The 24,216-nt window shown below is 29.1% G+C and overlaps 6 protein-coding genes across 6 annotated transcripts; 1 reads left to right on the top strand and 5 right to left on the bottom strand.

Annotated features, from left to right (window-relative positions):
• Positions 1 to 24: 24 nt before the first annotated feature.
• Positions 25 to 1,195, bottom strand: OCT59_009931 (uncharacterized protein; the record flags this gene model as incomplete). Its single annotated transcript, XM_066132677.1, has 8 exons — positions 25 to 43; positions 153 to 203; positions 287 to 414; positions 489 to 529; positions 586 to 656; positions 729 to 787; positions 889 to 972; positions 1,166 to 1,195. 8 exons carry the CDS (start codon positions 1,193 to 1,195, stop codon positions 25 to 27), a joined length of 483 nt encoding a protein of 160 aa, XP_066000297.1.
• A 1,090-nt stretch (positions 1,196 to 2,285) lies between these two features.
• OCT59_009930 (uncharacterized protein) lies at positions 2,286 to 2,734 on the bottom strand (the record flags this gene model as incomplete). Its single annotated transcript, XM_066132676.1, has 2 exons — positions 2,286 to 2,483; positions 2,531 to 2,734. 2 exons carry the CDS (start codon positions 2,732 to 2,734, stop codon positions 2,286 to 2,288), a joined length of 402 nt encoding a protein of 133 aa, XP_066000296.1.
• Positions 2,735 to 2,902: 168 nt separating this feature from the next.
• Positions 2,903 to 3,208, bottom strand: OCT59_009929 (uncharacterized protein; the record flags this gene model as incomplete). The annotated part of the gene is made up of 1 exon (XM_025333581.2): positions 2,903 to 3,208. The coding sequence occupies one exon, from the start codon at positions 3,206 to 3,208 to the stop codon at positions 2,903 to 2,905; it is 306 nt and encodes a 101-aa protein (XP_025171041.1).
• Positions 3,209 to 3,812: 604 nt separating this feature from the next.
• OCT59_009928 (uncharacterized protein) lies at positions 3,813 to 5,720 on the bottom strand (the record flags this gene model as incomplete). The annotated part of the gene is made up of 1 exon (XM_025320585.2): positions 3,813 to 5,720. The coding sequence occupies one exon, from the start codon at positions 5,718 to 5,720 to the stop codon at positions 3,813 to 3,815; it is 1,908 nt and encodes a 635-aa protein (XP_025171042.2).
• A 1,648-nt stretch (positions 5,721 to 7,368) lies between these two features.
• OCT59_009927 (uncharacterized protein) lies at positions 7,369 to 10,131 on the bottom strand. The gene is made up of 9 exons (XM_025320586.2): positions 9,852 to 10,131; positions 9,743 to 9,762; positions 9,251 to 9,661; positions 9,050 to 9,158; positions 8,917 to 8,976; positions 8,545 to 8,844; positions 8,172 to 8,471; positions 8,032 to 8,091; positions 7,369 to 7,965 (listed from the first exon to the last, which is right to left on the bottom strand). Exons 1-9 carry the CDS (start codon positions 10,039 to 10,041, stop codon positions 7,556 to 7,558), a joined length of 1,860 nt encoding a protein of 619 aa, XP_025171043.1. The 5' UTR covers positions 10,042 to 10,131; the 3' UTR covers positions 7,369 to 7,555.
• Positions 10,132 to 10,587: 456 nt separating this feature from the next.
• On the top strand, positions 10,588 to 12,349 carry OCT59_009926 (uncharacterized protein). Its single transcript, XM_025320587.2, has one exon. The coding sequence runs from the start codon at positions 10,702 to 10,704 to the stop codon at positions 11,983 to 11,985; it is 1,284 nt and encodes a 427-aa protein (XP_025171044.1). The 5' UTR covers positions 10,588 to 10,701; the 3' UTR covers positions 11,986 to 12,349.
• Positions 12,350 to 24,216: the final 11,867 nt, after the last annotated feature.

Raw genomic sequence — 24,216 nt, 5'->3', positions numbered from 1 at the left:
AAGTCATTAACTTTTTTATGTACCTCATTCAAGATAGTATTTCCTATGAAATTCAAAGCATTCCATAAAAATTATGATCTAATAACTTTTTGGCTTGTGATAATCACATTTTGTCTTTCAAATTAAAAAATATTTTTCATGGATCATCTTACCACCTCGGATATATGTTTATGGTAACACTAGTGACGGGGATGTTTTTTGTTCTGTGAGGTATGAGAGATAGATAAAAAGAATTACAGCTAGCTGGATAGATTGGAGACAAAAAACGTCATAAATCTGAACTTACAGCTGTAGAAAGATAAATCGCATTCTCTCAAGCTTTTTTTGGTCAACGGGATCATTAAAAGTCTTTGTAAATGATTGTTCTACAATTCTTTCCGCTTCTTTCGGCCTGAGATCCTCGTCAAGCGCAGTCTGATACATCAAAAACCACCATATTAAAAAATTGTGATAGTGACTTTTCGAAAAACAATACATTAATACGTTACTTCAATACATTCTTGGAGTATTGTCTTTACGCCTTGCGAAACTTTGTTTTAACTATGCATGTATTACGAATGTGTTTATGAAAATCTACCAGAGTACCTTTGGAAAATTGCTCAATCTGCAGATCCGAGAAATAATCAGCTTGTAACAATAAAATATGCGATAAGCTCCTAATGTTTCCAGACGAAGTGTTAGCTTTGATAATTCATACAAGAGAATATGCTCTCAAGATTCAAACTTACAATATCTCACGGTAGTCTGTTTCGATAGATAAAACCCGATTCTCACGCCATTTGCCATGCTTTTAAGCGATATGATGCAAATAGCGCAGATATATTCTTCTTTTGAAACAGAACTATATATCGCAAAGACGCTTATTAGCAAAGATCAAAACATATTAACTGGTAGAAATGAGAAGAAAGGGCTCACGGAATTTTCTTCACCATTTTCATCAAACGCAACTGAATCGTCCAAGAAAACTCTCCTCTGATCATCGTCATCATAATTCGTGTCATCGCGTCGGAATCATCACTGTCAGTTTCTTCACTTTCACTGGTGGTTGGGGAGACGAAGTAACTCAAAGAAAATGTTTAGTGTTCAGGTGTTCGTGGTAGATGAGGAGGAGTAACAACGCGTGGAGGAGGAATTTTAACATGGAAATAGGGTTTATAATCCTCACCATCCATTTTTCTCCGGTTTGATTCTTCATTATTGTTCTAAAGATTAAAATTCATTAGGAACATGACAAATAAAGTAGTTCTAAATAAAATACAATTCAAAGAATTAATAACATATTCTAACCAGTATATCACATATTTTTTATTCCTATTTTTCATCCCACCAGGTCAGCGAGAAATCTTGAACATCAGACAACAGAGAAAGTCATCTGTGCATCAATACTGGTTTTGTGGCTCAGCGAAAAACCTTGAATGACAAGAACCGAAAAAGTCCCTGCCACGCCACTATTTCCACTATATTTCTGACAAAAGATATTGACTTGTCTTTCTATATTTGTTTAGAAGCAGAGTTGCTCTCTCTTTCCTTTTGCCTGTTTCGTAGTCTGCGATAATTTCAAGAGATTTGAGGTAACTATCTATTTTGATATCAAATTGTTCTATATCGAACTTATTAAGGAAGTCCTCAATATCCCATTCCAAAAAGGTTCGTTTAAAATATTCATGAATTCCGGACATGATTATTACAAGGTCTTGAATCTTGATGAATTAGTGATTTTTAAAAATATCGTCAGATGATCCGATAGCAGGATTTCAGATGATTTGCGGTGTATCATTTATTACATCATATATACTTTAACGAGGGTCGAAAACGTGTTAATTTATGTCGCACACACCTACATGCATTGATAAATATATTTATATTCTGACAAAATACACACGGTTGAGATTTTCTTTACTATTAAGATAATATTCGGATTCTATTTCTTAATGTATTTTAACGATATACCTAATAAATTTTTTTCCAATACTGTATATTTTATATTTTCGTTTTCGCAATGTCATTACAAAGATTACTGAGTATTAAAATAGTAAATTTATTAATATTTGCTTTTACATTTATTGTATATACGTATTCTTTTTTTAAAATTTATCTTGTATTTGAAGGTGGCAGACGTTAAAAGGAGAACTAATATTTTCTAATAAAGATGTATTTGAATTATTTAAATAAGTAGGTTGCGTATACAAATTAAGAAGGAGGGTAAGAAGAAAGGTAAGAAGGGTATGTAGGAGGATGTGTAGGAGGATGTGTATATAAATTAGCAAGATGCATATATGAACCATTTAAAGAAGAATTTGTGTATGTGTATTGTGCAAAGAAGAAGGTAAATTATATAGGGGATTTGTGTATGAATTATATAAGGAAGGATGAAAATTTGTAGTTATAGGAGTAGGAAATTGAAAAGTACTTGAAGAAGTAGGAGATTGATTAGTATAAGAAGTATTTAAAGCAATGTTAAATTCATTTAGGACAGCTTTTTCCTATTACATCAAATAAAAAAGTTAATTATTATTATTACATAGCATACATTTCTATCACCACGTTTGGCTTTACGAATTTGATTAGTTTTTCTTTTTTGAATAAGTGCACCTGTTAAAGGTCCAGAAATATCCTTTAATCTTTTATCATCACGAGCAATTAATTGCCTTAATTTATTATTATCTGTACAGATCATTCTTTGATTAGCTAATGCTTTAGAAAGAGTTTCTTCATTAGCGCCATTCATTGACATTAACAATTTTGATTTGATGTCTTTAATACTTCCTTCTACTCAAAAGAAAATTATTTCGTACATTTCTTAATAAATTCAATCTTTTAATTTTTGGTGTTAGATTATTAACTATCATATTTGATGGAATATGAAATCCTTGTATAGTTTTTAATAAAGGATGAGACGTAGTTAATGATGAAAACGAACTTCACTTATAATTCGTACTTTGCATAAATGCATGTCTTGATAATTTTTAAGCCCATTCGGAAATTCTGAATTTTTACAACCTGCTCTACATTTACCAACTTCTCCACAAACTCTTTGGCAAACATTTCCATCTCCAGCACAATACATTAATCCATGACAACATAATTTATCTCTTTTTATCTTAGAATTTATTTTTTCAAGGAGTTCATGAACTTTTGAAGTTAATGAAATTATATCATCAATCCTATTAGTAGACTTTGTTTTTCCAGTTATAGTTTGCCATTCCATAAAGTCGACTGCGCCTTCTACTTTGAATAGTAATATACCCTTCTTTAACTAATTCTGAAGTATACAGTCTACTTTGAGACTTTAAACGTCTATCTTTTAATAAAGAATGGTTTGCTATATACCATTCTGCAGCTCTTCCGAAAGGAACATTTACAGAATTATCTTCGTTATACTATATATGTGTAGAATAATCTTGCATTTTATTAAAACACGCAAAACACGTGATATATTAAATACAATACGTTACATAATCAGGATTTCTATCAAATCATTCGCCGTAACATGACTTTTATAGTCACGTACTGTATATGTTTTTTTTTTGATTATAAATATTGTCAAAATTATTGATTTTCTCCAAATAAAGTGTTAATTTATCAGGAATGAGATGCAATAAATCAATTTTTGCATATGTAGGACGGGTGCTTTAGCATACCTACAACCTTTTATCTAATCGAATAGTCATTTGACAATTGATACTCACAGTATATCAATTTTTTAAGTTTATTTATATATTCAGTGAAAATACAATGTTAATGAAACTACTCGACTAATATATAATAAAGAAATAAATTTGTACAAAACTATTTATATAAGTTTATATTCTTCAATGAATATTTTTAAGCATTTTTTCTTTACCGTCATAATAATACTTTAATTCTTCTACATATATTTTTATAACATTTTCGATATCTTCTTCACCCGCTAGAATTTTATTTGAAGCACGAAAATCTCTAAGACGAAGTTGTGCAACATGACTATAATATCCACGATTTTGTTTAGCAGCCTTAAAATAGAATTTAATAGCCTCTTTATCATTTATTTTTTCTCCTATTTGACCTCTTTCGTAAGCTTCACCAAGAAATGTTTGTCCCATAACCAATCCATTTTCTGCTGCATATTTCAACATTTCTATTCCCTCCATTTTTTCATTTTCATCTGAATTACCTTTATTAATTAAAATTCTTCCAAGTTTAGCTTTTGCATATAAATTATTATTATCAAATTGCACGGCCATCTTAAACCATTTCTCTGCTTCACTTTTATTTTTAATTTTTTGATCATTCTCATAAAGTAATCCAAGATTATATGCAGATTGACTATCTCCCAATTCACAAGATTTTTTGTACCATTTTATTGCTAATTCTAATTTTTGTTTAGTTAACTTTTTAAAAGTTAACTCATTTAATTTGGTTATTTTAACAAAATTTTTCCATTCAAAAGGTTTTATAACGTAACTATTATGGTACAACAATGCCACATTTCTAGTCGCTATTCTTACTAATTCTTTACTCGCGTTTTCTGTTACTTCATTTGTTGCATTTTCTTCTGTTGCTTTTTTATCTGTTGCTTCTGCTTTTTCAATTGTATCGATTACTTCCTTATACCATTTTTTAGCTTTTTGTGGATCATAATGTAATATACTGAAACCAATAGAACACATATATCCTAAACATAGTTTTGCTTCTATAGATCCTAAATCTGCAGCTTTTTGACACCATTTTACAGCTTCTTTATACCATTTTTCAGCTTCTGGGATCAATTTTATAGGAATAGAATTATTCTCTTTAATTCCTATCATATAATATCCGGCTAATATCATTTTATAAACATAACCATTCTCATTTTTTGCTTTTTCTTCCAATTTATTTAATTCAATATTTTTAAATATATTTGTATCTTCAGTTTTATCAACAAATACATTATAAGTTCCAAGTCCTTTCACAGGTGTACAATTTACTACATATTTAATAGAGTCATCCAACATCCATTTAGGTAATTTGTTATACTTTATTCCAGTCCATCCTGTACCATTCGAATTTTGTTCATGTTTACCAGTAATAATAAATAATGAAATTATATTATTATTAAATGGATTATATGGAGATTCTTTAATTTTTGTTAAAACTAAACGTTTTGCTTTTTCAGAATTCTCGGATTTTTCTTCATGTAAATCAATTCTAGCTGTAGATAAATAAATTTTTGGAATGGATAATTCTTTGTTATTAGGAATTATACATTCATAATAACCTAAAAAGTTATCTTCTAATTTTTTATCTTTCTCTTTATCAATAAAATTCTTAAAATCATTTTTAAAACTTAAAGAAGAAATTCCTTTTAATTTATCTTTTACTGTCGTAATAAGTTGTTCCTTCTTTCTTTTAAACGTAATACTAAGGTTAGAAAAGGATTGAGTGATAGATTTTAATGATATATCCACAGTTGAATTAGTTTTTGTTTTAAATGATATGAACGATTCATTGTCTAAACTTAACGTTTCATTTTCTAAACTTAAAGTATCAACAGATTCATTATCAGAACCTGGAGAAGGAACTTTAGTTTCAGAACCCGAAGAAGGAATTTTAGTTTCAGAACTTGAGGAAGGAATTTTAGTTTCAGAATTCGAGGAAGAAACTTTACTTTCAGAACTTGGAGAAATTTTAGTTTCAGAACTTGGAGGAACCTTAGTTTCAGTATTTTTGTTTTTTGACTTTCTTTGAAATATATGTGTCATTTTGTTAAAAATGAAAAAAAAAATTTGAAAATTTATTTTTCAAATGAAATTGTCATTTTAAATAATACAAATTTCCAAATTACGCTTATTCAATATCCTTAAGATTCGATCCGCCTATGATCGACAGAAAATTACTATATAAATTCGGGGGAAATTTTATTGCAAAAAATAAACTAAATAGGCAAAATTTTGCCAATCAAAATCATCACAAATCATGTTGTGATACCAAGTCATGTGATGAAACTTAAAAATGCCAAGAAAAATATCGAGAAAAATATTTTCACATAGAAACTCACAATAAACGCTAAAATCTGACACCTACCGTGTCTTAAATATTCATTTATTCAGTAAAATTGCTTCACGCATGAAAATTACTCAAATATTATTGTCAAAGGGATGGTTTTTTGGCTAAAAACAAGCGTAACTAACGTACAAATAGAAAAGATCTAAAAATGAAAAATTCAACCTAAAATAACCTATCTGCTATATAAATCCTTCTAAAAGCCATTATTACCTATTGTTCTGGTAATTGTATGTTATTTTTTTTATATTATTGTTACAACACTTTCAAAAAGCTAATAATATTTTGCAAACTAATGCTAAGAGTTTGTGTGATGCACTCAAATTGAAAAACTAGATAAGAATACATATACCAAAACTTCCACCATTTGAAATTAATTTACGGGTTACTCCTCATGAAAATAGAAAGAGATCATAGTAACATGTGAACTAAAAGCAAGAGAAAATATTAGAATTATATAAAACAAGTAGTTTCAAACATATAAAATACATGAGAACATAATTTTAAGTGTTCATATATGTTAAAATAACGTAATATACGACTTGAAATTCTCACATATATATATATACATACCTGTCAAATCTGACGCTGCCTCAAAGTAAAGTTTTGAACAAATAAATAAATTTCTCAATTTTTTTTTATTTTTTTCATCTTTGACATTTAAGGAATCATCATGTGAATTTTGGTGCCACAGCATGATGATCTGCGGTTTTTATAGCCCATAAAATTTAGCCAATTTTGGCATTTTTATAATAACCTCGCCCCGAATTTATATAGTAATTTTCTGTCGTTCGTAGGCGGATCGGCTCTTAAAGGGAAAGATTACGGGGTCACGAAATCCGAATAATTCGAATAAAAAGTAAAGATCGGTGAATAACCATAAAAAAAAAATAAAAACGAAATTTCAGAATTCCACGTGATATTTTAATGTCAGTTCATTATCGTGATAATTAAAAAAATAGTGGATATGAATGTAGAAGTTAGTAAATAGTGTTACGACTACAAATTTGAATAACAAAATACAAGTATTCGAATGCAACAGAAAACGAGGATAATAGATGACGAAAAATGAGGTAATGTCGAGTCAACCTACTTTTCTATAGGGTTTTCGTCTGTTTGGTCCTTACTTTTGCTTATTATATACCTATTGCTTGTTCACTTACATCTTAAACTATATGCAGTAGAATTCTTATATCGATATCTCTTATTGAATTACTATAATTCTGCAAATATCCTTCGTTGTACCTTTTCTACAGGGGAAGCCATTTTCCGTTAAACAAAATAAATAATAAAAAATAATAAAAAATAATATTTTTAACTAAAGGTCTAAAAAAAAATAAAAGTGTTGGACAAAATGCGACATTTAATAGTATCATTACAACAATTATAAATAAATTTTAGTCAAAATTACCGAATGTATTAAAATATTTTTGTCAAAGCATGTTTATAAATAACAATTTTTTATAAAATAGTATTAACTATGATATTTTAAGATATTTATGCATATTTTACATTTTTACATAAAAAAATATCTTTAAAAATCTTCGTCAAATTTAAATGTAGTTTCATGTTTACGACCAGTTTCTAAATTCACAGCAATGGCACTAATTTCGATTTCGCCAAAAATCAAGAAAAATAGAATGGGTCTTGGACTAAACGTTATGGGTAAGTCGATAACCCAATTACCAAGTGGTTTTACACCATCTGAATCACAAAAATCTGCATCCTCTTTGTCAGTAATATATATATCTAAACCCATAAATCTTTGAAATACATGTCCTGGCGTAAATATTCTTGGAATTGCTGCATTAACGGGAATTTCTTCACCACATTTTACCAATCGTGAAAATTCAATAATTCTATCACCCATACCCATAAACCCATCATTCGGAATCTTTCGATCATCCGGATCACCTGATTTCCACATACGAGCGACATCAGTACCTAGTACAGATAAAGAAAAGTCAGTAAATGTTCATTACAATTCATGTCAAAGTTTTAAATAATCACCGTATGTCCATTTCAAGACACGAGTGGCAATGACGTCACGATTCAATCCATATTGAACAGCTAAGATTAATAAAATCATGAAATAAATATGAGTTTGAACCAAAAGAAAAAAGAGGTATATCTAATCGATATAAAATTACCTCCTTCAACAATTGCTGTTGCTGGACTATCAGGAAAAGAAATTTTCACTCTGCTATTAAATTTTTCTTTGACTTTTTCCCGCAAATATTTAGATTCACTGAATCCACCAACCAACAACATAGCTGAAACTTCTTCATTACTTTCGTCAAGATGTTCGCTAATCAAATCTAAAATTTTTTTTATCACCACGTCAAACATATTTTTAATATCTCCAAATTTTAATTCGATAGTCCATTCTTCTTCTTCCATTTCATTACGTTCAGAGCCTTTAACATATTGCTTAATAACCGGACATAAGTCTATTTAAGTAAGAAAAAAAAAAGTTTAATAAAATTGATAAAATTTCAAAATGTCATAACATTTATAAATTACCTTCCAAGTCTAAATTAAATGGTTTAAAATCCGCTTCTTTTCCAGTGAACGGGAATTTGATGCGTCTACAAAATTCTTGAACTATATATTGTAACTGGCCATAATTATTTTCTTTCAAAAGTTTAATTGCCGAGTGGCCAACTTTACGACTAATAAACTCAATAAATTCATCGTCAACAAAACTTCCACCACAATAACCTCCTTTTCTTTTGATTTTTTCACCAAGTTTATTACCCTCTAAGAGTTTTCGAGTTGTTAAGTCAACAGTTCCACCACCACAATCAACAACCATGAATGATTCTGGAAAATAAAAAACGTAAATGAAAATTTTTTTTTTCAAAGTTATAAATTTAAAATGATAATGATACTTACTATCAACACCAACACCAAGTTCTTTTAAAATATCCATACAATTAACCGCAGCAGCCTCGGCTAAAAAAAAATCACGTGGGAAATAAATTAATTATTACTATGACAAATTAATTATTTGATAATTTGTACTTACGTTCAGTTGTAAATTTCAAATGTGGACTGTTCTTATGTTGAATTAGCCCAGCATTAAACGCACATTCACGCATAACGCCTATCCTTTGATTATCAAATTCAGCTGGAACCTATAATAGACATAATATTTAATGAAATTACATATAGTACGTAGTAAAAGGATATTGCTTCAAATTAAAGTGACAATAAAAAGAGAATTTACCGTCATAATTAGTAAAACTTGTTTGAAGAAATCAACTTCTGTCCCAGAATCATTTAAAGTCTCCTTCATAACTTCACCCATTTTTCTGAGATAATCAGTTATAGCAGTTTTAAAATTTAAACCCTTTGGTAAATATATTTTATCTTTATCTTTATTTTCCATTTTACACAAGTGTAATTTAAATCTTTCCGCAATGTGAGTAGTAATAGATTGCTTTTTTTTATTTTTCTTCTTTTTCTTATTATTCTGTTTTTCTGGCTGTTCAGCCAATGCGGAATATCCCCAATCCATTGCATTAAATGATCCATTATATTTTAACACTGTTGGAGTTTTAAAATAACCAATATAATTTTGCCATTTTTTATGTATGAATATTTTTGAAGGAGTCGATTTATACGCGTAAGCGAATCCCTGTATAATATAAATTTATTAATCATAAAAGAATATTTTTAGAACATTTTATTGAATTTGTCGATTATATAACTATCTTACCGAAAACGTAGTCCCGAAATCTAAAAAATGAAATATACATATATATTTTAATTTAATTAATTTATGTTTCAAGTTTATTAATTATTTTTGCAATGGTAAAATACACAACCTATAGCGGCGACCACTCGAATGTCCTTGTTTTCATCATCATCATCATCATCTGGTAGCATTGGTCTCATAATAGGAATATGTTCGTCGTCATCATCATCATCTTGCATTAAATTTCTTATGATTCGAATTTCATCGTCATCATTTTGCAACATCTTTCTTATAATATCATCTTCGTTATTCGACATCATAACTGTAACAGACTAACAGAATAACAGTTGAAATAAAAAACAAGAAAAAGAAAGGAAAGGAATTTCTTTTATATTTTTTAAAAAAAAAATTATGATCCGAAAAAACCAATCAAGTACATATAAATAGTTATACAATTTGTTTACATATAATTTAACTTTTTTCGAATTGGATGAATGACGCGCCTAATTCGACATAATAGGTAGAGTAGAAAGGTAAGTGAGGTAATATTTAGGTCATTTGATATGTAAAATAAAAATAACGACCAATTAACATTTTTTAATTTATTTTGTGGTGACTTAGATATTCCCAAGGTCTGTTAAGTAATCATAATTTTACTAGTGAACCTATAAAAATTTGGTTAAATGTGACGTTTACATGATTTATAATCAATATTATTAATTTGTTTTATTGTTTATTGCGCCATAATATAACTAAAAATGGTTCTTGTTTATTCTTGTTTTCCGTAAACGGGGCATTTTGAAACACCAATAAAATTTTTTTTAACGTAATTCTGAAAAAAAAAATCGAAAAAAAGAAAAAGTGGCTTAGAAAATAGTTTCACATCCCCAAGTATATAACTTCCGTTTATTTCGTTATAAGAAACGCAAGTTTTTTTTTATGTTTAAAAAAAAGCCTCCTGCATCATCCAATCAACAGCTATGACTTCACGAGAAATTCAAAAAGAACCTGAACGTAACAAACGTCTTGATGATGAAAATGTCGATTTAAAGATGAAGCAAAAAGAATATGAGAACGGTGTTAATTCATATTGTAACCATTGTACCGAGTTAGAACAACAATTAGAGGAAATAAAATCTCAAAATCAATCATTGAAACAAAAGAATAAAAATCTGGAGGCTGAGGCGTCAAAATATCAGTCAGCCCTTGGTATAGCAACAAATTTTGATTTAAATGTCGATGATCAAGGTGATAGCGTCAAACTTAATAAAGATATTTTAGAATTACATGATACTTTAGAAAATTACGTTACAAATTTGAAACCTAAAATAAATGTTAATATAAATGAAGCAAAAAAGCTTTTAAATAAGTATGGATGTCAAACAAATATTTCTGAAGAAGAACCAAATAAACCACTTATCAAAGCTGTATTACAACGTCATGTGCTTGAAGAAATACTTACCCAAGCGAATTACTTTTTCATGAATTTCAAGTATTCAAATAAAGATCATCATCTTGAATCCGAGATAGTGGATCGAGCTACGTATTTGACTGGTCTAATGGAAAAACTTTATAATAATCGTCTTGGAAATGATGAAATAACTCGTCTCATACCGATAAGATTGCGTCAGCAAGTTTATACTGCACTTGGCACTAGAGGATTTAATGATATCAAAAAACCCTTAAATAATTATTCTAAACATAACTTTATTGACATTATCTCGAAAAGAATGAATAAGATAATGAACCAATTTCGTAGAATTAAGGATAATGAAAAAAGGAAATATGTAAATTCTTTAGCAAAAGATTTAGTTCGAAATGCTGTTAAAATCTTTTATTTTCGTTTACCCATTCAAGAACCAAAAGCCGAGTATCGTTGGTTTGAAAATGACGAAAAAGTCAATAAATCTTACATGAAAGGCAGTTGGAATGATGATGATATTAAAAATTTGGTTGTTGAAGTTTGTGCATTCCCTATGATCTGTAGACAACATCCAGATGGTTTAAAAGTTTTTACTCCTGCAAAAGTTTTTACACGTCGTTATAAAAAAAGAAATCTGATAGGAAAATTTACGGATAAAATCAGAAAAAAGCTTACGCCAAACGATAATTCAGTTCTATCTCTGCAAGGTGATTACGGTTCAAATGACTCTGATGACTCTGGTGAGTCTGGCCAGTCCGATGACGATGACTCCGATGACTCCGACGACTCCGATAACTCTGATGACTCTGGTGATTCTGGCAACTCTAACGAGTCTAATTAAATGATTAGATGTCAACTATTAATACTGAAAATTATATAAAATATCAATACTCGAGAAAACGTCATTATAAACAAATAATACCTGTAATGACATGAGCTATTTTAAAAATAATTTAAGTAACATATGTTCCGTAAATAGATATTTTTTTTATTTTTGATATTTTTTCTTATTATGCACATTGTATGTATAAATATTTGTCACGGCTAAAATGTTCTTTTTTTTTGTCAAATTTGTTCAATCAATTTTAATATTATGAATGATTAAAATTTCTCTCCTGTTATCATTACCATCATGATAGAGCTTCCACCTACCATCAATTGATGAGCAGGATGATATCCAGTTGTTCCTTGTTAAGAGATTTAAATTATACTCATTCCAATTACAAAATCCAAAAGAAATCGTATTGTTATCTATTGTCACTACCTTCCGTGTCGGGATTGGATAATTTGTACGCCTTTCGCAATCCTTGGAAGTGATAGCCGTTTCTCATTATATAGTATACATATATGTCCAAGCGTTATGCTGGATTACGGATTGCAATCATCATAGCTATTTATGTGTATGTGTCCTATTGAAAAAAAAGAGGGTTAAAAATTTTGAAATTTAAGCAATTTAAAAAATGTATAAAACTTACCATAAGTCCATTAAGACGTTGATTAATTATATAATTCTTATTAAAAGCGCAACTATTGTTCCTCTACGGATCGAAAAATTACTCGTACTCCAGTATAATACTCTCGTCATGAATGAAAGTCGGTTAATAATCGAAATTCTTCCTATAATTCGCCTTGACATGAGACAGGTAAAGTTTTCTAATCCAAGTTTTTTTATTGAAAAAAAAAATAATATAAAATAATATAATATACTTTAAAAGAGAGTAAAATATACTCATATAGGAAGAAAATTCTTAATGTCATAAAGGGCATTTCTTCTCAATACTCTTTGAGTTAATTCAAGTCCTACTCGAAATCATTTTATCATTTTGTTTTCAACACCATAGAGAAACGCCCTAGAACTCCTCGATTTTTCGATAATTCTTTGTCTCCGCTGCTACAATTTACAATTCTAACATGTTAAATAATCAGCCAATAAAAATTCATCAAATGACGTAAAAAAATTTTATCAAGTTACCTCATAACGCCCTGCTTTGAAGATATCCGTACATTCAAAATCGGCAGGATTCTTTGTTTAATTAATTTTAAAATGGCTATAATTTAAAGTTTGATTATAAACTTATAACGTTAATGAATTGTGTTGACATCAAACTTTATTTGGCTCAATAATAAATAATACGTGTTTAATTATCTATTATGGCTTAACACATTGCTGAACTACCAATACAGTTTTATATTCCTATTATTATACTTCATTCCTCACTGACCTGGAAGTGCCAAACTTTTTTCCTTAACATCAATATCATTTTATGTTGCATTATAAAGCATTTCAGGACCTGAAGCTTTAATTTTCAAAGTCCCAATTGCTCTCTCTACGTTGAAGAACTTTTTTGGTAGTTAGGATTTGAACGTGCATTTCTATAGTTGTTCTTCGCCTTCTTCATGTCATTAGTCGATTAACAAATAGGCTCTAATTGATAACAATTTTATTACATTACATAAGTTATTGAAGGAGGTTTATATAATTTAGTGGGATTTTTTTTAATAAAGTGTGGCCAAAAATTTTTTGGGGATATTCAATAAGTTTGCTATAATTATTCTTCCTATAATTAGTCGTTTTGTAAATTCAACATTATTAATTATTATTGTTGAACATTCTTGTTAGTTGTTATTCATCAATCACAATAAAATAAATTTGTTTTAGAAAATTTTTCGCAAGCTTTTATGAAGGAAGATCATGTACATTTTAAAAGCGTTTTGTTTCCAGGAATGGAAATTTTGAGATCGGCGTGGGCGGGACAATCCTTACATAATTAGCAAATCAGTTAGATAAATTAACTAGAACCAGTCACTCGTATTACGAAAAATTATTAGTGTTAAATGATGGTTACATAAACTAATGGATAAAAAAAAAATCAGAGATTACCACTTCTATTCATTTGGTAATTGTTACTGGTTTGCTTCCAAAATCCTTGTATCGTTAATAAAAAAAAAAATTTTATTATTTAATAAAAAGTAATAAGAATTTATTATATCTTTAAACTGTTCAATATTTTATATTGTTTTTTTTATTGTGATTTTTTCTAAATATCCAATTAAAATGTAGTGGCTATACATATATCGTCAGTTTGTATATTATGAGCCGTAACTTCAATTTCAAATTCAAAAAATAAAATGGGCTACAGCACCTACAGGTATATCCACATTACCATATATTTGGCGAATCACAACATTTTACATTATCATCAGAATTAATGTAGAAACCTATCAAAAACTTGATGAAATAACCGAAAAGAAAGGAGACTTTTGTGTTGGAAGTTTGTTGATGATGAATTTATAAAATCCTTTGGATTTTGATAATGTTAAAAAAATGTCTGTTTCGGCTACATGTCCTATTTGTGATGGAAAACATGGGAATTATGGATTACATGGCGAATAGTATAGGAATGAAACAGAATATTGTCTTACCTGCAACAGTTCAAGCAATAAACTCAAGTTTAGGACGAAACAGATCATGTGAAATAGATCACTTGAAATGCGCATTACGATATCAGGAAAATTCTATTCACCCGTTCATAGCTCAATTAAAATTATCAGATTAGAGATTTTTTTGCAAAACAATAGATCAAGAGGTTAGGACTGTGCAATATAAGATTTTAGCACTTTTTTTTTGTCATCAGGACTAATACCTAGTTTCAATTCCAAGGATTCTCGTTACTAATCACGAATGCAAACAAATGAAACGAACTATTAAGTTAGGGTGTTGGTATAATGAATATAGCGAGTATCTGGAGGCGAATAGAATAGACACAATAAGACTTTATCATGTATCATGTATCATTGTATCAAGCGAAACTGTATCGCGGCCTAAGATCTGATATGTACTTTTTATTTACAATCAATAAAGCAAAGGTTCATTAAGCACAATATATTTACATGATAATATTTTGCATAGTATGGTTGTGGGGATTGAGGGATTGTATTGGCATCCCAATAATGTGTAAAACTATTGCGTAAGTAAAAATTAACCGTAACATCTTGTAGATGCGTAATATTCTTGAAATTTCCTGCAGATACTCATGTAATAATAATAAAAAAAGACCTTTGTTGATCCAAGGGACACAATCCCATATGATTGGCAATCAAGGCTTTTTATTATGTCTTGAGCAAACCCGTTAATCTGATTTTCTGTGATGCCATCATAATTCCCCAAAGATTTATTCCAAATTCGATTCTTGAACCTTCAAAATCATATAAAAAGAAGGAGTGACAGATAGTGAACCCTTTTATCTACCTTTCACAATTATAACCAAAAAATCAAGTGAAACTAATAATATCTAATCAAACTTTACATCCAAGATTATCCGCAAAGTAATAATAAGATATATTGGTTTTATTGTTCAGCTAGCTTCTTGAAACATGTCATCACGATGTTAATCGATTTCCCATCTCTTTAGATGTTCCAAAACAAATCAGACATATTACTCTTCTTGTTATATATCGGCATTCTGATCTTCGCCAAGAAAATCTTTGACGTATATAATAGATGCAGTGAAAAGTCTTGCGCAGTACATCAAAAAATATAAACATCTAATTCTTAATGTTTGGCGTAATATTGTACTGGTGATAAAAAATTATGCATCAAATTTCTTAAAAATCAAGGTGGTCTGAAAATGAGACGTAATGGTAAGTACGAATCGGTAACATTACATTACCTTTTTTACATCAGTTGCTAATCTCCCAATTTATGCTGTAGATTCAAAATTATTCAATCTTGGAAACTTCTCTTGCAGAACTTAGCTAAAATCAAAAATTTCTATATAATATGTGTGGGTAGGAGTTATCTATACTGGCAGGGATCTTGTAAGCATAGTTTATTTCGTATTAGTAGAAAATGGAATCTCGTAATTAGAAATAATTTGATGCAGTGGATAACCTAATGAATACATCTATAGTTCTGCTTTAACAGTAAACAGAAAAGATGAGTATAGATTGACATCAAAATTACACATACTTTTCAACATCATCGATTATAGTGAAGGAACATTATAAATTTCCTTTTCAGATTTTTCTTCAGGGGCTTGTTGTTCCTCAATTTCAGATTGTTTTTCGAGTTCTTCTTTGTGATTTTCATCACTTGTAGCGAAGGGAATAATATCATCATTATATATTTCCTCTTCAGATTTTTCTTCAGGGCTTTCTTGAGTTCTTCATGATTTCAAATTTCAGGTTAAACTTACGAATTGTATTCATTTCTGCCAAATCTATAAAATCTTGAATTATAATCTTGTACATTCCCGTATTGGACGTATAGTAGGCAATTGCAAAAGTCGTTCAATAATGATCAATGTCTCTTAGAAGAAGTCAAACCAGAAAAAAATTATAGGCATTGCATTTGGTGTATCAATTTCAGTCTTCACCAAGAGCAGAAAGAAAGAATTAGCTTTAATCTGATGAGTATTCAGAATTGTGCAGAGACAAATGCTTGGATTTTTTTTTTATCTGTTCAGACCAGATCTTCCAATCAAGTCTCAAATGATATCAATTTACTTGAAAGAAATAATGTTGCCATGCGTGAATTGTTAAACTTATCAGAATTAGTTGATGCAACCAAAAATAAACGTGAGTACTATGAATTTCAACCAAAATATGCTTCTGCTTCCATAATAGTCAAAATAGAAATATAATTTTTATAATCAAAGTTTCCAAGAATGACTATGTGGATAGAGTTAGGGCTATATTATCGCTTCATCTTCCAGTCTAATCTCATAATCCCCTTCCTCTGAATAATAATTATACTTAATGTGAATATTTGCAATTTTTTATATATTATTGTAAGCTGGCAATATTTTTTTATTTCATTATTTTATAGAAAAGTAGGTCACATGTAATGATGCAATAACTGTGTAATATCAAATCGTATATTAACTCCTAGAAATAAATTTTTAACTATTTTTTGTCCAAGCTAAATATCATATAAAAATGTTTGTCTCTGAATAAGATGCTATGCAAGTATGAAATCAATAGCAATGATATAAAAAAATATTCCACTCTTCAAACTAGAACCCGTAAGATGATGAAGATAAGAAGCTCGAGCAAAAATAAAACGCAGGATGGGAATTATACGTTCGGCAACAGGCAGTAATGAGGTTATGCATGAGTATATTTTCTTAATATTATACACACACATCTATATCACCAAAAGAATCACTAATAAAGGAATTGCCATAGACCCCCAGTTCGAAGTTGCAGGTGAAGAAGCATTAGGTTGAGTTGATTACGCAATCAATAAAGTAATAAATGTCGTCAATAAGGAATTGATAGCCATAACTGAGGAAAAGCAAAGGATTTGATGGTGAGATTTATGCAAAACATAATGCAATTCAAAAGCTCTCACATACAAACAAAAGAAAGAAGAGAGCATCTGTAACATTCGATGATTAGTTTGACTACCTCTATGGAATTGTGATCACAGGTAGAGCTTGTGTGATTTTTTTTATAAATAATTCATATATACTAACTCGTATCTTTCTTTGATTAGCCTTGAACTGGTACTTTCTCATGTACATATCAAAAAGGATTTATTACTCGAAAGACTATCACATAGTGATAGTACTTACCGAAAAAATAATGAAAGATGATGCAGAATTTCACCGAGGTGTTAAAAAGGTCATGGAGGTAATCATTAGTTTGTTGAAAAATAGGGTTGAAGTTGATGATTCTCTGGATATAAGAGAGTAAGGACGAAAAAATTTATTAAGGAGTAACCATGTATATTACGCAATCATTACTCATTAGCATAGTCTTTGTATATTCTGGGCTACGTTCTAAACCTTTGTATTTATTTTCACATGTATCAATAAAAATTTTTTCTTGGCATTTTCAAGACCACATGGTCCCAAAAATCTGGTACCCTTTGCATTTTTCTGTAGGATAAAACACTAGCATAAGAAACTTTGTCATGTACTATGGGCAAAGTCCTGAGTCTTTTATTTCTGTATTAATATTGATTTTCTTGACAAAATATTTGGTCATATGATTTTTATTTTTCTTAGAAAATGGCTTTAATACAATTTTATTATATTGGAAAATAAAAATGTAAGGTTTTTTGATGAAAACATGCTAATTTATTCAATAATATTAAAAAAAAAAACTTTCAATACAACATAAAAAAATAAAGGTAATAGATCACGTGATAATGGTAATAACTAACTGAAGTAAATTCAAAGAATATGGTTTTAATCAATGGCAAAACATGTATTTTTTACAATAGAACGCTTATATCACTTTTTGCTTTTCTTCTGTCAACCTTTTTTTTTCTGCCAACTTGCCTTTTCCAACTTCTCCTTTGCTATTTTTTCCTCTACGCTACATTTAAGTTCCACTTTAGGTACCAGCTCACCGGTGTCCTCCATAATGGCACACATCTTATCTGGGTGGTAGAGGTAGTTCGCAAGACTATCCATTTTATTAATTCCCAAAATATTCATTTCTTTTGTCATTTCACACCATGCAAATAAAATACCACGATCATTTAAAAAAAATTGTCATTCCAGAATGATCCATCGATAGTGGATAAATATTGGTAATATAATATGTTTCATCGAAGTATTCCCTATACTCTTGGTCAATTAACCATTCATCTGTAGATTAAGGTTGCTTGCCAAAACCTAGGGGTTTAGGCAAGATGGCATTTTGCCAAAAAGCGAAATTTTGCTAAAACTATATTAAAGTTATATTAAAAAACTGGCGAAACTTTGGAGAAAGGTGAAACTGCTGAAACTTATTATAAATGCCAAAATGGCTGAAACTCTGCCAAAACTATAATAAATCTATAGTAAAATTTTGACGAAACTAATCGTAGGATTTTGAAGAGATTTAGACAAGCAACCTTACTGTAGATTCATAGAATTCACGAAACTTGCAATCATTCTTTAATATGTCAACCAATTCTGAATAGCAGATTTGATTTGGAGATCTGGTCTCTACTGCCATCAAAAAGTCTAAGCATTCACCTTCAAATAGTTTCCAAACTCCCAAAACTCCAGTTTTGGAATCATTTTTCTATACTGGTCTTAGTGCTAATATAGTAAATTCATCTTCTCCTTTGTTTTCTTTGAGAAATGTAGATTGAGGTAGCAGAGAGCATCCGGTGGGGTTGCTACAATAATCTTGGCCCTATTTACTCTCAATATTATTGGGTATGAACATCCATTGGAATTGTTGAATATATGACTGTCTCTCTTGTACGAAAGAAAAATTTTCTTGTTTACTATCCACTGGTCGAAATCATTTCTTTCGGCATTAATACCTTTTGTCAAAAGTTTGTCATCGTCATCATGTGATTCGTCACACAATTGGCTAATTACAAAATTTGGAAAAATTTCAGCATAAATCAACTGATTGATTTTTGGTTAATTTTTGATTGAGTTGTAACATAAAAAAAAACATAAATCAACCAGTATTTTTTTTTATCAATGTTTTTATTAACAATACGATCGACTTGGAATATTTGGCCTTAATACAAATTGGCCTATATTTGATGATTTATGATTGAATTATGTTACTAATTAAATGTTATACATTACACGATACGTCATACGTGTATTAAAAGTTTAAAAAAGGATCATCTTATGCATCCTTTTTTAAACTTTTTTAATTTCTTCCTTTCCTTTCCCTTTCCTTTCCCTTTCCTTTCCCTTTTTCCCCTTTTCCTTCCTTCGTTCTCCTTTCTCTTCCTTCCCTTTTCACTTCCTTTCATCCCTTTTTTTTAATAAAATATAAACAGTTAATACAGGACCCCAAACAATATATATAAAGGTAGGTTTTGAGTTTACTTAACTAACATATAAAAATCTTTCCTATGTGAGATTTATTATTGCTTATTTGATAACATAATTTTAAAATAGTTAGATATAATTATACGTAGCAGAGTATTAAATTATTAATAGTCAGATATATATTTGCGTAGGAGGATAGAATTTTTTAATATATATAATATAATATATATTTTACATTTTTCACATTAAAAAAATCTAATAAAATATATAAACAAAATTATAAACATGTTTGTGTAAAAAAAATTTACTATTTTTAATACAAAGATTAAATTAATTGTATACGTAATACAGGAATCATTTTTAGATGTGATCGTGTAATGTGTTTTTAATAAAACAAATACGCATCCATGTAACATTAAAATTATAAATTATACATACCACCCAAATTATTTTGGGCTGCCGTAATTATAAGTAAAATCCCAAATTCAATTATGACATCCCAAATTATTTTGGCACTTTACATAGTAAATTATATATAAATTAAATGAATTACGACATCCCAAATTATAATTATGGCATCCCAAAATAATTTGGGCAGCATGTATATTATAAATCATATACATGTTCGTATAACAGTTAAAAAATATATATTGAAAATGAGAGCAAGAAAAATAAGTGTTTTTCTGTTTTTTTATAATTTTACACTATAATTTTTGTAATAATCAATAAAAGTTATTTCATTTTTACTTAGAAAATTTTTTAAAAATATTTTTTTTGACAAATTTTACAGTAAATTTTAAAAATAAAAATTCCATGTATTGGTGACATTACAAAAAACATAAATAAATCCATAAATATCTATTCAATCATGATAAAAATTTATACAGTATGTAAGTAGATTTGAACCTGCTAAATAACTTTACTTAAGAAGATTTTGGATGTTTCTTTTGACTAAAGTGCCTAAATTATGCTCTGAAGTCACAGAACAGATATACGAAATATTAATAAGAAACATTTATAACACAGGTCGAAAAGTGAAAAATCAGGCACCAATCGGTCACCAATCAGGTAGCTGATTGGTGACTGATTGGTGACTGATTGGTGCCTGATTGATGCCTGATTTTTCACTTTTCGACCTGTGTAAGTTGTAATATTACAAAAAAATAATAATAGCTTTATCCATACATTATTTCAAAAATTTTTGTTTTTTTAGTTTTTTTTATATACATATTTTATAAAAATAATTATATATAAATATATAGAGTAAATTTATTTAACGCTCCCCGTGTTATAACGCATCTTCACGTGACCTATAATTTTTGCTAAAATTATTGGCCAAAATTAAATCAAAATTTAAAAACCTTTTTTGGATTCGCATAATATCACGTGATCTGATGAACTTCAGATGTTCGTATCGAAAATCAAAGTTCTTAAAAAACCATAAATTAATCATGAAATAGACCGCAAATGGTACAAAACACCCATGATAACTTTATTAAATTATATTAAACATAATGAAGTTACATTAGTTGTATTAGCTATCAATAAAGTATAATCTATTAATCTTTCCATCATATTATCACTATTTTCTTCGCTTCTAATACACTTACAATTTGTATAACAAGTCCTTCTTTTTGAACTTTTACATCATTCTTTTAATTACAATATTATCACAGTTGATCAATATTAAAGCCATCATTTTCGATTAGGACATCTAGGAGCATAATGCCTCATTTTATAACATACGCTGCACTTTTGCCCATTATTTATATTTTCGCAATCATTTCGCATATTTTCTTTTTATACTTTACTAGTACTCGCATTATTATTTTCTTCATTACGACCTTTCATTCATTTAGTGGTGGGTCTACCTTTACAATTATGCCTTGTCGGATCCTTAATACTATCAATATCATAAACGCGTCCATCATATAATTCAATCACGTTTGAATTTCTATGTTCCTCTAAAATATTGTTTCCAATTGCGCCATAGCTTCCCGTTTTGCTTGCTTTTCGGAAATATAAGCTAAGATAATATCATCCAAACTTTGTTGATCATTATCTTCTAAAGAATAATCCACTGCTTTCTTAAAATGACCCATAAGTCAACCATAATCGACTTTTTTTTGTACGTGATTTCTAATTTGAACTTCTTGAATGTTATCATAATGCATAGAAATAAAATTGGCTTGTTGAACTGTATTATTATTTTGAATCTGTTTTAGGTTTTTGGATGATGTTCCAATAAATAGTTCGTTAAAAATAGTATTAACGTGATTCCAAGCATCATCTTGAAGCCATCTTGTTGGCACTAATAATAAATGAAACAGCGCATTTGAATTTTCAACCATCAACTTGAAATAATGTCTACATATTATCCCATACGAGACATATGGGCTGATTTGTTGTTTGTTTTTTATTTTTTTTATTAGTGATAAATGTAAAGATCAATACATATGGAAAGTCTAATGACTTATGATATATAGGAAGGCAGGCAATAAGGTGAACTAAAACGAATACTATCCAACTAGTTTCTATATAAGTTCTGTTTAATATCTACATTATAGTATTATAATCCTTAATTGCCGGTCCGCCACTCAACGGTACAAAATGATCGGCAATCTATAATTAATTTCGACAGACTTTTATATATTAAATACTATTGCTCTGGAATGGTGTTTGCACTATCTTAAAAACACGTCACAACAACATAAATACTTCAAAAATTTGCTAGAAAAAGGTATTACATTACCTGGGTGTGTTTTCCAAAACCGGTAAGATCAAGGTGTGCCAAAAAAAAACTAAAAAAGAAAAATAAAAAAATATATTTTTTTTTTTGTTATTTTGTTAATTTGGTAAAAAAATAATATATATTTTTCAATAGTGTAAAAAAAAACCTCGTAAAATTTGCAAAATTCGTGTATAAAAAATCTTATCTTAGCTAAAATATAAGGTGGAATGGTGACTTCCTCCAAGGTAAACTTGTTAAATTCTATATCGAACGATAAAAAAATTTTTTTTGTGGCTTATTCACGTTTAATGTTATTGATTGGTGAGTCATCGTTACATTTAAACGTGACCTTGTGGAACAAAATCGACATCAAAATATGCCAATTAACGTAATTCATATAAAATCTGCGTCGGATCTACAAATTAATTTTGTACCTTTGAGTGACGGACTGGCAATTAATTTGGAAAAATGACCTATTTTTTCTGCCCTAAAAACCTGACTAGGATAAAATTAGTTTTTTATTTATCGCACTAAATAAAGTAAAATAATAAATTTGTGAAACTTAAATTAATCTAAACTAAATTAATTTACGCAAAACATCTATAATTTCCGCTAAGACCTTCGATCTTGATGCTTTACGGGATTTGTCTTTTTTATCCTTCTTGGATTTTTTATCAGACTTCGTCTCTTGTAGTTTCTTCTTGGAATTCTTCAAAGAATTCTGCTGTTTTTTCTGGGTCTGTTGACTTCCTGAAGTTCTTTAGTTCTTGTTGGTATTATTACCTTGTGACCTTGTTGGTTACTTTGGAAGTACATGTCGATTCTAAGACAGGTTCACTTATTCCCAAGTATATTGATTATCTAATGCTGTGCGCATATCAACCCACTTTTCAAAATAACTAATAAACTTATGATCTTCCTTAGCTGTTTGTATAATTTTAAAACTTTTCAAACCTTTTACGGCAGAAAGGAATGAATGTGGGTGGCTATCTTTTCATAAAGCTGCTAACGTCATAGAATCTGGAATGTTTCTAATCGTAACTTGAAACTTCTCACATTGTTTTTTTTTTTGAGAGTCCACTTAGCTGGAAACTACCGTACAGGTATCCCCCCTAAATCTGTAGTCTACACAGGATTTTCATTAACTTCAAATTGGGCTAGACGAAAGGTACTCAATTCTATTGACAAATGAACTGTCTAGTATTTTCTTTGTCATTTCGTTTGCATACTAATAGTTTTTTTCCATAGAGTTAATTATTTTAGAATTTTCTCTGGCGTCCAGAATACTAAAATATAATATACTAAAATGTCTCTGACTCGCAATGTATCCTCATTGGTTGGTATATGACCTGTAATAGCTTGTTGAACTAAATGTTTATTCGACTTTTTCTTTTTATTCGAAGATTTTGTCAAATCCATTATGATGTTCTGTAATTGAGGAATTGCCTGCAGCAATGGCATATTTTCAATCTGTTTCATAACTGGTATATCTATGATGATTTCCATTTTTGATGAATGATTAACATTTGGGCTGTTATCAAGATTAATTCCAGATTTGATCATTTTCATTAGATCTACAATTGGTTGATCAATTGAGATCATCTCA

This window comes from Rhizophagus irregularis, chromosome 18 (genome assembly GCF_026210795.1).
Source record: "Rhizophagus irregularis chromosome 18, complete sequence".
In the NCBI taxonomy this organism is placed as follows: domain Eukaryota; kingdom Fungi; phylum Glomeromycota; class Glomeromycetes; order Glomerales; family Glomeraceae; genus Rhizophagus; species Rhizophagus irregularis.
The sequence above is the reverse complement of the archived record's forward strand: the minus strand, read 5'-3'. Positions and strand labels throughout refer to the sequence as shown.

Coding starts and splice junctions, on each gene's coding strand:
- OCT59_009927 (XM_025320586.2), bottom strand. CDS start 10,041: ATGATGTCGAATAACGAAGATGATATTATAAGAAAGATGTTGCAAAAT. Junction 8,845..8,916: donor ACTTGGTGTTGGTGTTGATA/GTAAGTATCATT, acceptor TTTATTTTCCAG/AATCATTCATGGTTGTTGAT. Junction 8,092..8,171: donor AACAGCAATTGTTGAAGGAG/GTAATTTTATAT, acceptor TATTAATCTTAG/CTGTTCAATATGGATTGAAT.
- OCT59_009926 (XM_025320587.2), top strand. CDS start 10,702: ATGACTTCACGAGAAATTCAAAAAGAACCTGAACGTAACAAACGTCTT.